Genomic DNA, 15,852 nt, shown 5'->3' with positions numbered 1-15,852 from the left:
GTAAGTGCTGATACACCCTTGGATTCCTGTAAATCTTCCTGGATCCTTATATTAAATTCTTCCTTTTATTTTATTTTTTAAATAAATCAATGCTGTTTTTATTTTAATTAATTAATTTTACATTTTTATGGGGGAGCAGTGTGTTTCTCCAGGGCCCATCAGCTCCAAGTTGTCCTTCCACTCACTGTTTTCAATCTTTAGTTACAGGGGGCGCAGCCCACCATCCCATGCGGGAATCGAACCGGCAACCTTGTTGTTGAGCACTCTCGCTCTAACCAACTGAGCCATCCGGCCGCCCCTCGGGAAGCTCAGTGGCAGCTCACTGTCTTCAATCTCATTGTGGAGGGCGCAGCTCACTGGCCCAGGTGGGAATCGAACTGGCAACTCTGTTGTTCAGAGCTCTTGCTCTAACGAACTGAACCATCCGGCTGCGCCTCTTCCTTTTAATTTTTATTGAACCACTTTAGTGAATTTCTTTTGCTTACAGCACATGAGTTTTATGAAATACACACTGCTAATTTAGGTGGCTTCCAGGAGTTTGATAAGATGGGCAGGTGGAGTGTTGGCCGCTGGTGAGAGGAGAGGAAAGCAGCCCTCGGGGCTCTCAACAAGATGGGGATGTCCCACAGATCAGGAAACCAGGAGGGAGGAGGTCTGATTTGGAGCCCCCAGGAACTTCCTCATGGCCCCAGGCTTCTCTTTCTGCTCTTCCTAGCAACAGCTCTTAGGCTGACAGACAGGTGTCCATACTTCATCTGCATGTCCGTATACTTTGCCTGTCAGTGCAACAATGGAAGAGAGAGAAATTAGTAATCATAACACTAGAATAAACATGTGGCTGACACTTACTGAAGGCTTATTGTGTGCCAGGCACTACTTACAGTGCTTTTCTCCCAGCATCTTATGTAATCTGCACACCTACCCCTTGAGGTAAAGTATTACCATCATCTCTGTTTTACACACGGGGCACAGAGTAGTTAAAGGACTCACCCAAAGTCCAACAAGCTAGCGTACGGCAGAGCTGGGATGAACCCAAATAGACTCATTTCAGGGTCTACGGCCTTACCTGCAAACAAGGACCTCTCTTGGCCCTTGGTGGGTGTGGTAGACATGTGAGGGGCTCCTCCCAGCCCACACCCTTCTTTTCTGAGGACTGCCCCTCTCCACCGGGAAGGTCAAGACAGCCATGCTTGTCCCCATGACCTCATCTCCAAGGCCAAAGCTTATTGGATGAGGCTGGCATCTTCTGGCAGAGGTCAGCATTGATCTGTTTGCTGTCTGCAACCAAATAGGTCTTGGCCGAGATGGTGGAGAGGACAGGAGGTGACCCCTCCCACCTGCTGGTGGATACAGGTCTGGGTGAAGATTTTCATGCCAGCCTGATTTTTCACCCTCCCCTCTAAGATCGTGGCTTTGGAATTGGATCTGGGTTTGGTTCAGCTGTGTGTCCTTGGGCAAGTTGATGAGTTTTTCTGAGCTTTGGCTCCATTGATTTGGAAAATGAGGACAAGAACAGGACACATCCCTGAGAGTTGTTACTTGAAGGCTCCTGGCACTTACTGAGGGGCCAGGAAATGCTACCGTGATGAAGACGATGCAGGTGATTCAGGAAGCAGCCTGGCCCTCCCCCGCCCCTAGAAAGTTCCACAGGGGACTCAGGGACTGGAGACCTGGTTCCACTCTTTCCTAGCTGCTCCCTAAGGCCTTTCTTGTTTTTCTTTTTTTACTTCCTCCCCCGTTTTATTTCGCTTCCCTCCCTTCCACTCCAGTTCAAACCGTTGTTTCTCAGCCTAGTTGTGTAGGACACAGCTCCCTGGCCCATGCTGGTGTTATGAGCCTTGTGCTCCCCACCCCGGCTGAGGCAATTGGTTGCCAGTCGTCGATCGGCCGCTCACAGCAGCTCACGGCAGCTCTTGCCGGCTGCTCACGATGGCTGCTGGCCACCCATGGCGGCACACAGTAACCCATGGCAGCATCCCAAGGTCTTTCTAAACCACTCCAACTTGCAGATTTCTCTTCCTCTATTTATAAGTTACAAAAGCTCAAAGTCTCGTATTATTATTGGTGGACAAAGAGGCAATGTAGGTTAAAGACTAGAACTAGGAGTGAGGCAGGGTTCTGGGTTCGAATCCTTCCTCTCCAGCTGTGAGATCTGGAGCCAGTCACTTCTCTCTGAACCTTAGTTTCCTCTTTGACAAAAATAAGATCTTCATCCCTACCTCACCTCCCCAACCTGGTGGAGCTCTTGGGTAGATTAAGTAGAATAATGTTTAGCGAGCTCATGATTGGTGCTCAATATGTGGTAAGATATTATAGTATTATAATAATAGCTAACATGTCTAGGATTAAAATATAAGTCAAATGTTGGTCAGATCCCATGCCGCCTCTGCTTTAAATCCATATGGCCCCCATTTCACTCAGAACAAAAGCCAATTCCTTACCTGACTCATAAGACCTTACACCGTGTGGCACCCCACTCTCGTCCCCCTCTGCTCTTCCCATTCCTCATGCCCCTCCAACCACACTGGCCTCCTTGTTATTTCTTGAACATGCCAGGCAAGTCCCGCCTCCAGGCCTTTGCCCTTGCCATTCTCTCTGCCAGGTGTGTCCTTTCCCCACATAGCCACTGGCTCTGCCCCCCTTTTCTTTGCTCAATGTTTCTTATGAAATATCACTTTCTCAGGGAGGTCTTTGCTGACTTAGATCAATTGCGCCCCATCCCACATCGTCTGTCCCCCTTCCAGCCTTACTCCTCTCCTTAGCACTCATCATCCAACATACTCTTTTCATTGCATTTGGTCATCATGTGATCATTGCTATCTCCCACTAGGATGCAAGTTCATGAGGGAAGGGACTTTCCGCTGTTCATTCCCACGGTATCCCCAGCACCTGGCACATAGTGGGCACTAAACAAATATGTGTAGAAGGATTGAATATGGCACTTAGCATATCCCAGGCACTGCTTTAAATGCTTTAGAAATATTAGCTCATTCAATCCTCACAACTGCCCTGTGAGGCATGTGCTACTATTAACATCCCCATTTTGCAGATGGGCAGACTGAGGCACAGAGAGGGGAAATGACTTGCCCACGTCCTGACTTTTGGTTAAGTAACAGAGCTGGGATTTGCACCCAGGCAGACTAGCTCCAGAATCCTCTTCTGTCTCTTTGTTCCCCTGGGGTCACTGTGTGAACTGACAAGGTGGACGAGCACATCAGAGTTCAACGCCATCTTCTCTGAATGAGTCTAAAGCTCCTTGGGATGAGGCTGTTGCTTTGGCTTCTGTCTTGCTGGAGAGACAGCTCTGTGCCTCCGGGGGGCTGAGAGGATGTTGGTGGGTTGACGGGGATGAGGGACAGGAGGTACCTTAGGCCCTGGACGATGGTGAAGCTTATGCCTGCGATCAGCATCACAAACCCGATATTTCCAGCCACAATGAGGGCCAAGGCACCTCCTCCTGAAACGCGGAGAACGGGGTCCGGCTCGACGGGCTCAGCTTCTGTGGGATCCACTTTGTTTTCTGGGGACCAAGAACGGGTGAGATTAGAGGAGCCACCTCCTTCTATACCCGCCACTCACACCATGCCACCTCCTGCATGTCTCTTCAGTCTATCCCCTCCTCTCCATCCTTTGCGTCTCCACGCTGGCCTCCCTGGTCCCCTGCCCCACCCATCTCCCCACCACAAAGAAGTCAGGGGGGTCTGTCTAAAGCTCAAACTTGATTCTGTTCCTCCTCTGCTCAGAGGTTCCCCAGAACCTGGGGAGGAAGTATCCTTCACCTTCAAGGCTCTGCCACCTGGCCAGCCTCATCTCTTTCTTTTCCCCCTTTTTCTGCCTCCCCCTTCCCCACTCAGGATCAAGCCGTTGTTTCTCAGTCTAGTCGTGTAGGACGCAGCTCCCTGACCCGTGCTGGTATTATGAGCCTTGCGCTCCCCCCGGCTGAGGTGGCTGGTCGCCAGTCATCGGTCGGCTGCTCACAGCAGCTCACAGCAGCTCACGCTGGCTGCTGGCCACTCACGCTGGCCACCAGCCGCTCATGGCAGCACATGGTAGCCCAGGGCAGTACACAGCAGTCCATGGCCACTCACGATCAGCCTCATCTCTTTTCACCTCCACCTTTATAACCCAGCCACACTGGATTCTGCATTTTCTAAGTTCACCTCTCTTGCTCCTACTTTCAGGACTTTGTGCCCCTGGAATGCCTTTTATGCCATTTTCTCCCCTTTGGCCTGGATAATTCGTAGGTATCCTAGTATTAGCTCAGATGTCCTCTCCTCCAGGAAGCCCTCCCTGACCCCCTTGTTGAGTCAGGCACCCCCTTGAGTCCCACAACCCTCTGGGCTCCCCCACCTCAGCCTGCACACTCTAGTCATTACTGTTTGTGGACAGATATGTCCCCCCACTGGACTGGGAGTCCTGTGGGGACAATACCAGGGCGCCTTCCTCACCAGAGTGTCCCCAGCACCACCCAGCATGAGCCAGTCACATAGTAGGTGTTTAGTAAACATTTCCTGAACAGTTGATGACTGAGTAAAGGGGGTCTTGGAAATATAGTCATTCCCAATGAACATATCAGAGTCACCAGGGCTACAAAATTAAAAATTTTTTCTCCTAGTGAATTATCCTAAAATCAAATCCTGAAGTTCTCACCCAGAGAGGAGGCAGCTCTCTGGAACCCAGCCTAGCTAGGCTTTCCATCGCCCTGCCTTTGCCACGCTGTGCATGTTTGCTCAGCATTCTCTGCTGTCCCCATGATAATTCACCCTGGATTATCAGGGTGAGCTCAGTGAAAGGCCAGCTCCTTCGTGTTCTTTTCGCCCGCTCAAAGCCACTTGTCCTCTATGAATAAAAACAGGAAAAATTCTATTCATGGCAATTGCTGCTATTTAAAGCACCTGCTGCTAACAGGTATTCTGTTGGCCTCATACATGCTTTATTTCAGTGCCTTATAACACTCCTGCAGAGGTATACATGGCCGCTTCTCTGAGACATAGGAGGACACTGAAGCACAGAGAAGGGAAGTAGTGTGTCCTAAATCACCTGGCCAGGAAGCCACAGCGGCAGGAATTGAAACTAGCTTCCACCAGTTCCCACACCACTTTTCTTATCCCAACAACTGCCTGTGTTTGTTCTTCTTGCCTGGGGCTCCATGTCTTACTGCCTATGGTAATCGTCAAAAAATTAATAATAATAGCGACAATGCGAATTGTAGCAATGATACTAACTCGTTGTTCATTGAGCACTCATTCGTGTTCAGTAGTACGAGGCACTCTTATATTAAGTCGTTCACCTGCTTATTTCATTGAATGTTCACAACCACACTTTGGGTGGGCTCTATTATTTCCCTATTGCCGATGAGGAAACTGAGGCACAGGGGAGTCCAGGTACTGGTCCAAAGTCACACACCCAGGAAGTGGTGGAGCCAGAATTCAAATTCCAAAGTCTGTGCTCGGAACCACTCGTGATATCATCACCTGTATTTTTTCACAGGGATGTGCTGAGGCTCGGGGAGGTGCAGGGGTTTTCCAAGTTCACACGGCCAGCAAATGGCTGGAGCCGGGACCCACGCAGCTGGCTCCAGAGCCTGAGCTGAGCCTCCATCAGAGTGCATCTCTTTGAGCTGCAGGCTCTCATCTGTAAAATGGGCTAATAATGCCCACTCTGCCAGGTAGATGGAGAAATGGGATGATGTCTTCGTTATAAGGGTCTTAGGGGGTACTCATAGAAGGTGGCTCAATGGAACCAGGAAAGCTGGCCACTGACCAATTAGGGTGCAGGGGTCTGGGGTGAGGGTGGGGACTCACGCGGCAGTGAGATGGTCACAGACTTGGAGGAATGCTGTTCCTGGTTGTTCTTGACCACACATGCATAGGTGCCCAGGTCCTTCCAGGACAACTTCCGGATGATCAGGTACTCCCCGATTTCGTAGGGCTTCCCGTTGAAGGTCCAGTATATCATGGGTTTTCTGATTGAAGTCAGACACTGCATGACCACTGAGTAGTTGAGCTCACTCTGGACGACACCCCAAATATTAGTTGGGAATGTCACTAGCAAAGGCTGGTCACTGCTGGCTGTGTGAACAAGGGAGCAAGACCATATGCATGGAGATCACTCAGAGAAGCTGAGCACTTCTTCTGCCCACCACAGAGGCATTCATTCATTCATTCATTCACCAACAAATGTGCTTGGAGTGCCTGGTCTGTCCTGGGTACTGCTCCAGACAACCCAGCCCCTCACCCTCACCACTTCCAACTGCTGGCACTGCATCTGTTGCTTGAGGGTTTTCACTGGTTGCCAGAGCCCCTCTGCCCATGCAGCCAGCAGGCCAGCATGCTGGGCAATGGGCATATAGGGGATGGCCCTCTACAATGACTGACGTGGGAGGTATATAAATACCCCATCTCTCCTGCCTCAGTTGGACCTGCCTCAGGGTGAGGCCAATGATTTGGGAGGAGTAGTTGGATTCTGGATTATTTTTGAAGGTAAAGCCCATAGGATTTGCTAGATGGATGGGTGTGGGTGGGAGAGAAAGAGAGGAGTCAAGGGGGCGTCCAAGGCTTGGGGCTTGAGCCAGAGGCGGCTAGGGGTGCTCTTTACAGAGATGGGGCATACATAGTCCTCATTCTAGTCTTCTTTCTGTGATTTTTTTTTCCAGCCAAAAGATGCTGAGGTCTGGGGCTTCTTAGGGCCCAGTCTCATGGTCAGAGAGAGCACAGATGGGATTTGAACCCGGGGAGTGTGATGTCGTGGCCAGTGCTAAGGAACCTCAACACTGAGCTGATTTCCGATTTTAGTGCAATATAATAAGTGAAAAGAACTTTAGTCCAAACAGAGAGCTCACAGAAGGCTTCCTGGAGGAGGTGGTGCCTGAGCTAAGCCGTGCAGGAGGAGAAAGAGTCCACCAGGTGCAAAAACAAGAATCAATGTCACAGCCACCTAGACTGAGCTCTTACTATGAGCCAAACACCCCTCTAAATGCGTTAACTCACAGCTTGTTATACTGCGAGGGAGACCCATGCTTGGGGGAAATCATTTAGTAGGTTATAATCAGCATTTAAAACGTGAAACGAAATATAATAGGAAATGACAGGATGCATCACTCATAGCAATAATTGTTATTTTGTGACACTTTTAGTTACTTGTGGTGTGTGTGCATATATGTACATATTGGGCCAGGACGTGAAACGCATTTCTTACTGTGGGTCGTGATTGAAAGAGCTCAAAAGGCACTGGATTTACTCATTTAATCCTCACGACAACCCTACAAGGTAGAGCTTATTGTTGTTATTCCCATTTTGGTGGGAAAACAAAGGCCTGAAAAGGTTAATTCCTTTGAAACACTCGTGCCTAATATCCACTTACTGGTGCCAGGCGCCGTGCTAGGCATTTGACAAGGATGAACTGATTTGCTCCTCCCAATAATCCTGTGGGGTAGGTTCTACTATGACCCCATTTTACAGATGAGGACACTGAAGCACACAGATGGGAGGTCCCTTTTAGAGGACACACAGCTGGTAAGTGGTGGAGCAAGGCTTCGGGTTTCAAAGCCCACACAAGCTCCAGCCAGAGAATGGCACAGCGAAGGTGTGGAGGTCGGCCTTTGTAAGAAGAATTAGTCTTCAAATAATAGAAAAGCAGCCCTTAAGTTTTCTGGAGGTGGTAAAAATCCCTCAGTACAAAAGTGGGGTTCCAAGCTGCCTCTCCCCACCTTTGCATTGTACCATAGAGATGTTGCTGGGCTAGAGAGGCAGTGTAGAAGGAGATAAGCTCCAGGATCACAGAGTTATGGAAAATCCCAGCTTGGCCCTTTGCTTCTGTGTGACCACAGGCTATGGACGTCACCTCTTTGAGCCTCAGTTTCCCACCTGTGTAATAGGGTTGGTGCTCAGAGCATGTGCTTTCATAGGTTGTTATGAAACCTCCCAGTGTTTGGTACATAGTACGTGCTCAGTAAATTGGAGCTGTTCACTCACGCTTCCTGGTGTTCACTCTGGCTGGCCTCTCTGTGGGAGCACTTTTCCCCACTCTTCACCCGGCAAACTCCTACTCAGCCGACAGGTCCCAGCTCAGATATCCCTTCCTCTGGGAAGCTCTCCCTGGTTCCCCAGTGGGTCAGATATGTTTTTTGGTTCTCACTTCTCCCTGATATGATGCCAGCCAGCATCACCCAAGATGGAGAAGGCACTAAAAAGGCATTTGATGCATACTGAACAACCAGCATTGGTAAATGTTTTGTTGAATGGAAGTCTAAGTTTCTTCCTGAGGCCTTAGAAGGCCCTGCACATCTATTGACCCTCATCTCCATCTGTCTCCCTTAGTCACACTGAAAAGCCAGTGGCCTCACAGGGGCCACACCCTCTCTACACTGCTCTATTCTCAATTTCTCTTATGCACCAAGCTCTCTGTTAGGCCCTCCAGGCTTTGTCCATGCTGTTCTCACTCCCTGGAGCAACCTTCCATATCATCTTCACTGGCTAACTTCTCTTCAGATAGCATTTTAAATATTCCTTCCTCAGGGAAGCTTTCTCTGATCCTACCTTTAGCATTATTCATTTCATATCTATCTGCCCTGATAGATTGGGAATTCCATGGTGGAAGGAATAAAGTCTGTGCCATTCACTGCTGAATTCCCCCTTCTCTGGGAAGCCCTCCCACACCCTCCAGAGGAGAACATGTGCTCTCTGGGCTCCCCTGTCCCAATGTTGCCTACTCTGAGTCATCTCTGTCTGAGGACCGGTCTGTCTCCCCCACTGGACAGTGAGCCCAGGAGGGAAGGGCCAGGTCAGGGCTGTCTCAGTCACTGTTGTATCCCCAACACGGCCCAGCACAGGGCCAGGTACAGGGTAGGTACGGATGGGTTGTTGAATTAATGGATAGCAATGTAGTCATGCCCACCTCAAGCCTTCCTCCAGAGCCCCAGCCCTCCCACCCTATATTACTGCTCCTAGGGGATGCATACCCTTTCTTTACACCCCCTCATTCACCCATTGTGGAGGTGGGAGCCCACAGGCATGCTGGCGCAGAGACGGGTTAGGGAATGGGTTAAGTGATCTAGAAGCCAAATGCATCATGGTTGGAAGGACCACTTAACCAAGCTGGGATGAACACTTGGCTAAACTTTGGGTGGGGGGAGTGGGTGAGACCCCCAAGGGCATCCTCAAATAACAACCTTGGCAGAAACTTCTGGATATCTCCCATCATCTCTTTTCCTCTTCTTCCTTTAGTTACAGAATCCCACATTTTAGCTAATCATATGATTGCCCAGGATAAAGACTACATGTTCAGCTTCTCTTGCAGCTAAGCATGGCCATGTGACTAACTCCCAGCCAATGAGACCTGAGCAACCTCTACAGTGGGCTTTAAAAGGAAGGTATCTTCACTGCCCTTCCCTTCTCCCTGTTATGCTGGTTGGAATGAAGATGTGATAGGTGCCATATTGGACCCATGGGTAGGACAAAACCTAGTGATGATGGAACAACTAGAAGGATCTTAAATCCTGGTACCATGGAGCTGCCGTATCATCCCTAAATTGTTTGTGCCAGACTATTATATGAGGAAGAGAAACTTCTATTTTGTTTAAGACACTGTTATTTTGTGTCTTTATTAGAGCATCAGAATCTGAATCCTAAGTACAGTAGTCTCCACTACCTATGGTTTTGTTTTTCATGGTTTCAGTTACCCACGGTCAATTGTAGTTCAAAAAATATTAAGTGGGAAATTCCAGAAATAGAGAATTCATAAGTTTAAAATTGCACACCATTGTCAAAAGCATGATAAAATCTCGTGCCTTCCTGCTCTGTCCCACCCAGACATGAATCATCGCTTTCTCCAGCGTGGTCACCTTGTATGCATTCCCGACCCCTTAGTCACTTAGTAGCTATCCTGGTATCAGATTGACTGTCGCAGTATCGCAGTGCTTGTGTTCAAGTAACCCTTATCTTACTTAATAATGGTCCCAAAGTGCAAGAGTAATGATGCTGAAATTCAGAGACGCCAAAGGGCAGATGTAAAATGATTCCTTTAAGTGAAAAGGTACGTATGTACAGGAAAAAGCATAGTATATACAGGATCTGCAGTTTCCACTGGGGGTCTTGAAACATATTCCCTGTGGACAAAAGGGGGACTGCTGCAATGTGGTCTCTGTTATGGACTGAATTGTGTCCTCCCCCAAATCCGTATGTTGAAACCCTAACCCTCAGTACCTCAGAATGTAACTATATTTGGTGATAGGGACTTTTAAAGAGATAATTAAGTTAAAATGACACTGTTAGGGTGAGCTCTAATACAGTCTGACTGGTGTCCTTTTAGAAGAGGAGATTAGAACACAGAAAGATACAGGGTTGTGCACACTGGGAAAGACCATGTGAGGACACAGCTAGCAGGTGACCATCTGCAAGCCAAGGAGAGAAGCCTCAGAGGAAACCAAACCTGCTGGAGCCTTGATCTTGGACTTCTAACCTCCAGAACTGTGAGAAATAAATTTCTGTTGCGTAAACCACCTGGTCTACAGTATTTGTTATGGCAGCCCTAGCAGATAAACACAGTCTCTAAACTACTTTCTCAGGAGGATGGATCTGGTTAACCTCATGGCTTTGTTTTTTTCTGGTTCAGATATGAAAGTTCAAGTCCAGAGCTGAATAGTTCATAAAAACAGAGGTGAGTTTGAAGGCTGCCACCAGAGACCCCTGCCTTTCCCCAAGTGATAAACAAATATTTAATGAATATCTATTAGAAAGTGTGACAGATGACAAAACATGGCCACAACACTGTGCAACTTCTCTCTTTAAGAGGTGAAGCCTCTTTTCCTACCATTGAAGCTGGGCCAGTCATGTGACTTACATTGGCCAATAAAATATGGCAGAAGTGATGGCATGCCAGTTCTGAGCCTGGGCCTCTTCTATTGCTGAGTGTCCAAGCCCATGCTAGCCTGCTGGAGGATGAGTCTTTGTGGTCTATTTGGCCCAATTATCCCCATTGTCCCGGCTGCCAGCCAGGCCACTGCCAGGCATATGAAGAAGGCTACCTTGGACCAGTGCCCAGGAACTCCCCAGCTGATCACGGACACATGAGTGAGACCAGAAGAACTGTTCAGTAGAATCATGAGCTAAAAAAATGGTTGCTATTTTAAGCTTTGGGGTGGTTTGTTAGTGAGCAATTGACTACTGGCACAGATTGTGTCCTGATGGGCCTTGCTGATCAAGAACTCAGTCCCTCCTGCTACGGGGCCCCACTTACCCTTGATGCGTATCTGCTCTGTCTTACTCCTGCGTCCCCTGCTGGTTTCCAGCACCACAGTGTAGCTGCCTGAGTCTTGAGCAGTCACATTTCTAATGACCAGGCTGCCTTGGGTGCCCAGGGTCTCCCGGCCAGTGTGGCCAGGCCCTGGGAGGCCCTCAGGGGAGAAGATCATGGTTTCTGGGCGAGCCTCGTGCCCTCGGAACCAAGAAGTGGCGAGAACGCCATCAATGTTGCTGGGGACAGGAAGGACAGCAACGGCTCCTTCAGTCAAGGAGTCTGGAGACACAGAGGAGGGCGGCTCCAAGGAAGCAGAGCAGGTGCAGGATGCGAGCAGGGTCCCTGGAGGAGGTGGGGAGGGAGAGGAGAGAAGAGGGGGAGCAAGTGAGACCAAAGGCGAGATGCTGTCCCAAGTATCCCTGAGCTGGTAAGACTGAGCGTGGCACATCGAGAGTTGATGATGACAACAGTGACCGTGATAAAAATATTGTAGAAAAGAAAGGGAACATTCATTGAGTACCTCCAATAAGCAGACACTCTTCTAAGCGTGAAACATGAATTATCTCACTTAATCTTTACATCGACCCCACAAAGCACATATTACAATGGATGTCATGCTGGTCAGCTCTCCAACCTTCTCTGCTCTGCTCTGCTCCATGAAAGGCTGACTTCTCTGAGCTGCATTGTTGGACTTTTGCTTCTGGTTGGCTTCTGACAATGGAAGTGACCTTGAGGTTAGTGGTCTCATAGTTCCTTCCCTGCTCCATCAGAATGGGTGTAGCTGCATCCTTCTACTAAAGCTACTATTGGGTGACCCTCTCCATATGCTACTCTTTTGGTTTTGGGATCTGCTCTTCCTTTCACAGCTTCTAGCCCAAGGAAGGTAACCGCTTCCCGCTGTTGCTAGCCTGAGTGCTGCACAATCTCATGTCCTTTTTCCTACACCCTGCCTACACCTCTGTAAATAGTCCCTTTATCAAACGCTCCTCATTATTCCTTTTGAGCAGACCATCTGCTTCTTGCCTCAAACCTGACTGACACAACTATTTTACCCCTACTATAGATGAAGAAATAAAGATTCAGACAATTTAAGGCGTTTTCCCACAATATCATAGGTGGTAAACAGCAGAGCTGTGATCCACAGCGAGGCAGTTGAAATTCTCAGCTACTACCGTGTTTCCCTGAAAATAAGACCTAGCCAGACCATCAGCTCTAATGTGTGTTTTAGAGCAAAAATTAATATAAGACCCAGTCTTATATTACATTATATTATATTAGACCTGGAATTATATTATATTATATTATATTATATTATATTATATTATATTATATTATATTATATTATATTATATTATAGTATACCCAGTCTTATAGTAAAATAAGACAGAGTCTTATATTAATTTTTGCTCCAAAAGACTCATTAGAGTTGATTGTCCAGCTAGGTCTTATTTTCGGGGAAACACGGTAAACTATACTGTCAAGGGTGCCCTGTGTCCCCAGTTTCTCTCACTTCCTCTAATTAAATTTCCATATGGCTTAGAGCTTGGAGTCAAACCCTTGGAGTCCGGCTATGCACTTAACTCACCCCAGTCTTTTGCCTCTCACTGGAAATGCTGACTGTTGTGGTAAGAACACAGCATGGGTTTCATGTTTCATTTGTAGACTCTGAGGTCGCTAGACCTGGATTCATAACCCTGACTCCGCCACTTATAATTTCTGGCTGCTAAGCTTTAGTTTGCCCATTTAGCAATGAGGGGGGTTGACAGTAACCATTTCACAAGAGTGCCTGAGAGTCAATGAGATCATGAATTTTCAGGACTGAGGAGAGTCTAACTTCTGCATTTTATACATAAATTAAATTAATAAATAAATATTAATACATTATAATATATATGTCTGTATTATAATTGAATTATATATATTTACATATCACATTGGTGATATAACTTAATTATATATAATAATTACGTATACTTACATATTTATACATGATAATGTAATCATATATCAAATTTATAATTTAATAAAAGTAAATAAATACACAAAATATTAATACATAAAAATATAAATTAAGTTAAAAAATATAAATGTTTTATATATTAAAATGTGTTTATATATATTATATAGATAAACAAACAAACACACCACCTGAGAACAATACCACAGGTGCCAAGACCCACATTCCCACATCCCCAGGCGAGGTCTTGCAAACGGATGTTACCTGTTACTGGTTGCTGTACCCCCCCACCCCAGGCCCTTGGAAGGGAGGCCAAGGGTTCATGGGCAGGAAGAGGGGGTGCAGATTGAGGCTTCCTAGGGGAGAGTTGATAATGAACAGGGAGTGCTCCCTGGGGGGTGAGGCTGGGGCTTGCTTCCTCCCTAGGCCAAGTGAGGGTGGCTCTTGGAAAATTAGAGAAGTGTCTCCTGGAGTTTGTGGGAACTTAGACTTATAAGTCTCTAGGAGACAAATGGAGTGGAAAAGGCCTTGGGGGCAGAGGAAATAGAGGGCTGGGGTGGAAAAGGCCCATATGTCCAGCATTTGGGGGAACAACAAAGAGGTCCACATGTTTCCCATGAGCCAGTGGTGGAGGCCTCCAAAGGGAGCCAGCTGGAGGCTGTCCTGCCAAAGGCCCTCATGGAAAAGGGCTTGCTGACGGGTAACCTTGGCTGAAGAAGCCTGGAGCAGGCCGTGAGATGGCAGGGGGACTTCTAGTGGGCCCACTTCATGGAAGCCTTGGGAACACATCCTTCAGGGATGAGGATCCCCAAAGTACCCCCCACACACAAAGATCCAGCAACTGTGCCTCCGCCACAGAGAACACCTTGTTCCTACCTTACAACTACAGCAGCCAAGTGAAAACTTTCCAGCCCCCTTCACTGCCTTCCTCCCCTCTGCCCATGGCCCTATGGTGCCACAAACCGCAGCTCTAGGTGGGGCGAAAGGACACAAAAAAAGGAGAGATGAAGGCCCACCATGTCTCCCAATGTCCCACCATGTCCTCACTACAATCTGACACAGGCCTGAGTGGCGGTGAGGCAAAGCTTCAAACTGGATGGAGTTTGGGATTTTGAGAGGCAGATGTGTGTAGTCTCTGTAACGAGACCATCTGGGTTCAAATCCTCCTCCTGCCCCTTTCAAGCTGTGTGGTCTGGGGAGGGCACATAACTGCTTTGTGCCTCAGTTTCCCCCTCTAAGAAATGGGGATCATATAGCCCTGGTCCCATAGGGCTAAGAATGAAATGTTACTATGTGAAAGCACTTAGAACAGGCCTGCATGTAGAAGTGCTCAATTGCAACCACCTCTTTATATTAGCACTGTTGTTATTACTTTATTATTGTTACTGTTACTATTTTTAAATTATGGTTAGATATGGATAGCTGGGGTGAAACAGGGTACACTGGAGGAAAGAGGCTGCCTTTTTAAAGGCTGCCTTAATAAATTAATGCTGCCTTTTCCAAGTCTTAAAAAGTCCAGTTCTGTGTAATTTCAAAAATCCCAAACTCCACCCAGTTTAAAGCTTCCCCTTCCTCTGGGCAAACCCCTCACCCTTCAGGCTGGGAGAATGATGGAAGACGGGACAGAATTATCACCCCCACTTCAGAGGAGAGGAATGGCCAAAGGTCAACATGTAGGAGGTGGTTCAGCTCGTGCTGGCCTCCTGGCTTTGCTCCAGACTGTGAGTATCAGCTCTGAGCCTCGGTTTTTCTCCTCTGTAAAATGAGGATGTTAGTACATCCTCAGGGCCTGCCCCAGAGCAGACGGGCCCATGAATTCTGATTCTGTCCTCGCCAGCCCTGCGATCTGGGCCGCTGGCCCCGCCCCTCTCAGAGCCTCACTTTCCTCCTTTGGCCGTTAAACCGACCAGAGGCAGAGCTCCTAGTGGGGAAGACTGACTAGATAGTGACTTTCTCCCCGGGGGGCTTCTCCTTGTCCCCAACCCATGGGTGGAACCACTGTCTCCCATGCACCTGTTAGAAGCAGTCTCTTCCAGGCAGGGCTAAGGCCGAAGCCAGTGTCCAGAGAACACCTCATGTTGCCTTCTTTCCAGGGGCCACAGGAGTGAAGTCTCCTAGATGGTACAATCAAATAAGTAGCCTTGGCCGCGCCCGGGAACTGGTTCCGCCCCTCCCTGGCCATGGCCTCCAGTTCCAGGTGCCAGTTATTGGCTGGGAAGCCACCTCCAAGCCTCCACTCTTCTCCAGCATGGCATTAGTGGTAGTGGTGGGTGGGAAGCAGGATGGAGCAGGGTTCCTGGAGAAGGGCTCTGGGGTTTCACTCCCCTCCCTGTCTGCTCACTGCTAACCCTCCAGGCCGGCAGATTGATAAAGTTGGAGGGTAGGACAGAATTTTCACCCCACATCAGAGGCGAGGAATGTCCAAAGGTCAACAGGTAGGAGATTCTGCTTGTGCGGCCTTCTGGCTTTCCTCCAGACTGTAACTAGGCTCTGAGCCTTAGTTTTTCTCCTCTGTAAAATTGGGGTGTTTATATTCGTGCCCACCCCAGAGTCAGAGGGGCCCACAGACTCAGGTGCTCAGCAGAGTGGCTGGCAAATGGTGGTAACTATTAAAATAATGTTAATTATTACCGTGGTTCCCCCAAAATAAGACCTAACTG

The 15,852-nt window shown here is 48.2% G+C and overlaps 1 protein-coding gene across 1 annotated transcript; it reads right to left on the bottom strand.

Moving 5' to 3' along the window:
• Nucleotides 1–437: 437 nt before the first annotated feature.
• IGSF23 (immunoglobulin superfamily member 23) lies at nucleotides 438–15,558 on the bottom strand. Its single transcript, XM_033128008.1, has 5 exons — nucleotides 15,206–15,558; nucleotides 11,236–11,577; nucleotides 5,805–6,071; nucleotides 3,367–3,520; nucleotides 438–776 (listed from the first exon to the last, which is right to left on the bottom strand). Exons 1-5 carry the CDS (start codon nucleotides 15,372–15,374, stop codon nucleotides 752–754), a joined length of 957 nt encoding a protein of 318 aa, XP_032983899.1. The 5' UTR covers nucleotides 15,375–15,558; the 3' UTR covers nucleotides 438–751.
• Between the last annotated feature and the right edge of the window lie 294 nt (nucleotides 15,559–15,852).

Source organism: Rhinolophus ferrumequinum, chromosome 15 (genome assembly GCF_004115265.2).
Source record: "Rhinolophus ferrumequinum isolate MPI-CBG mRhiFer1 chromosome 15, mRhiFer1_v1.p, whole genome shotgun sequence".
Taxonomy (NCBI): domain Eukaryota; kingdom Metazoa; phylum Chordata; class Mammalia; order Chiroptera; family Rhinolophidae; genus Rhinolophus; species Rhinolophus ferrumequinum.
Note: the sequence above shows the minus strand (reverse complement) of the source record. Positions and strands in the feature narration are given on the sequence as shown.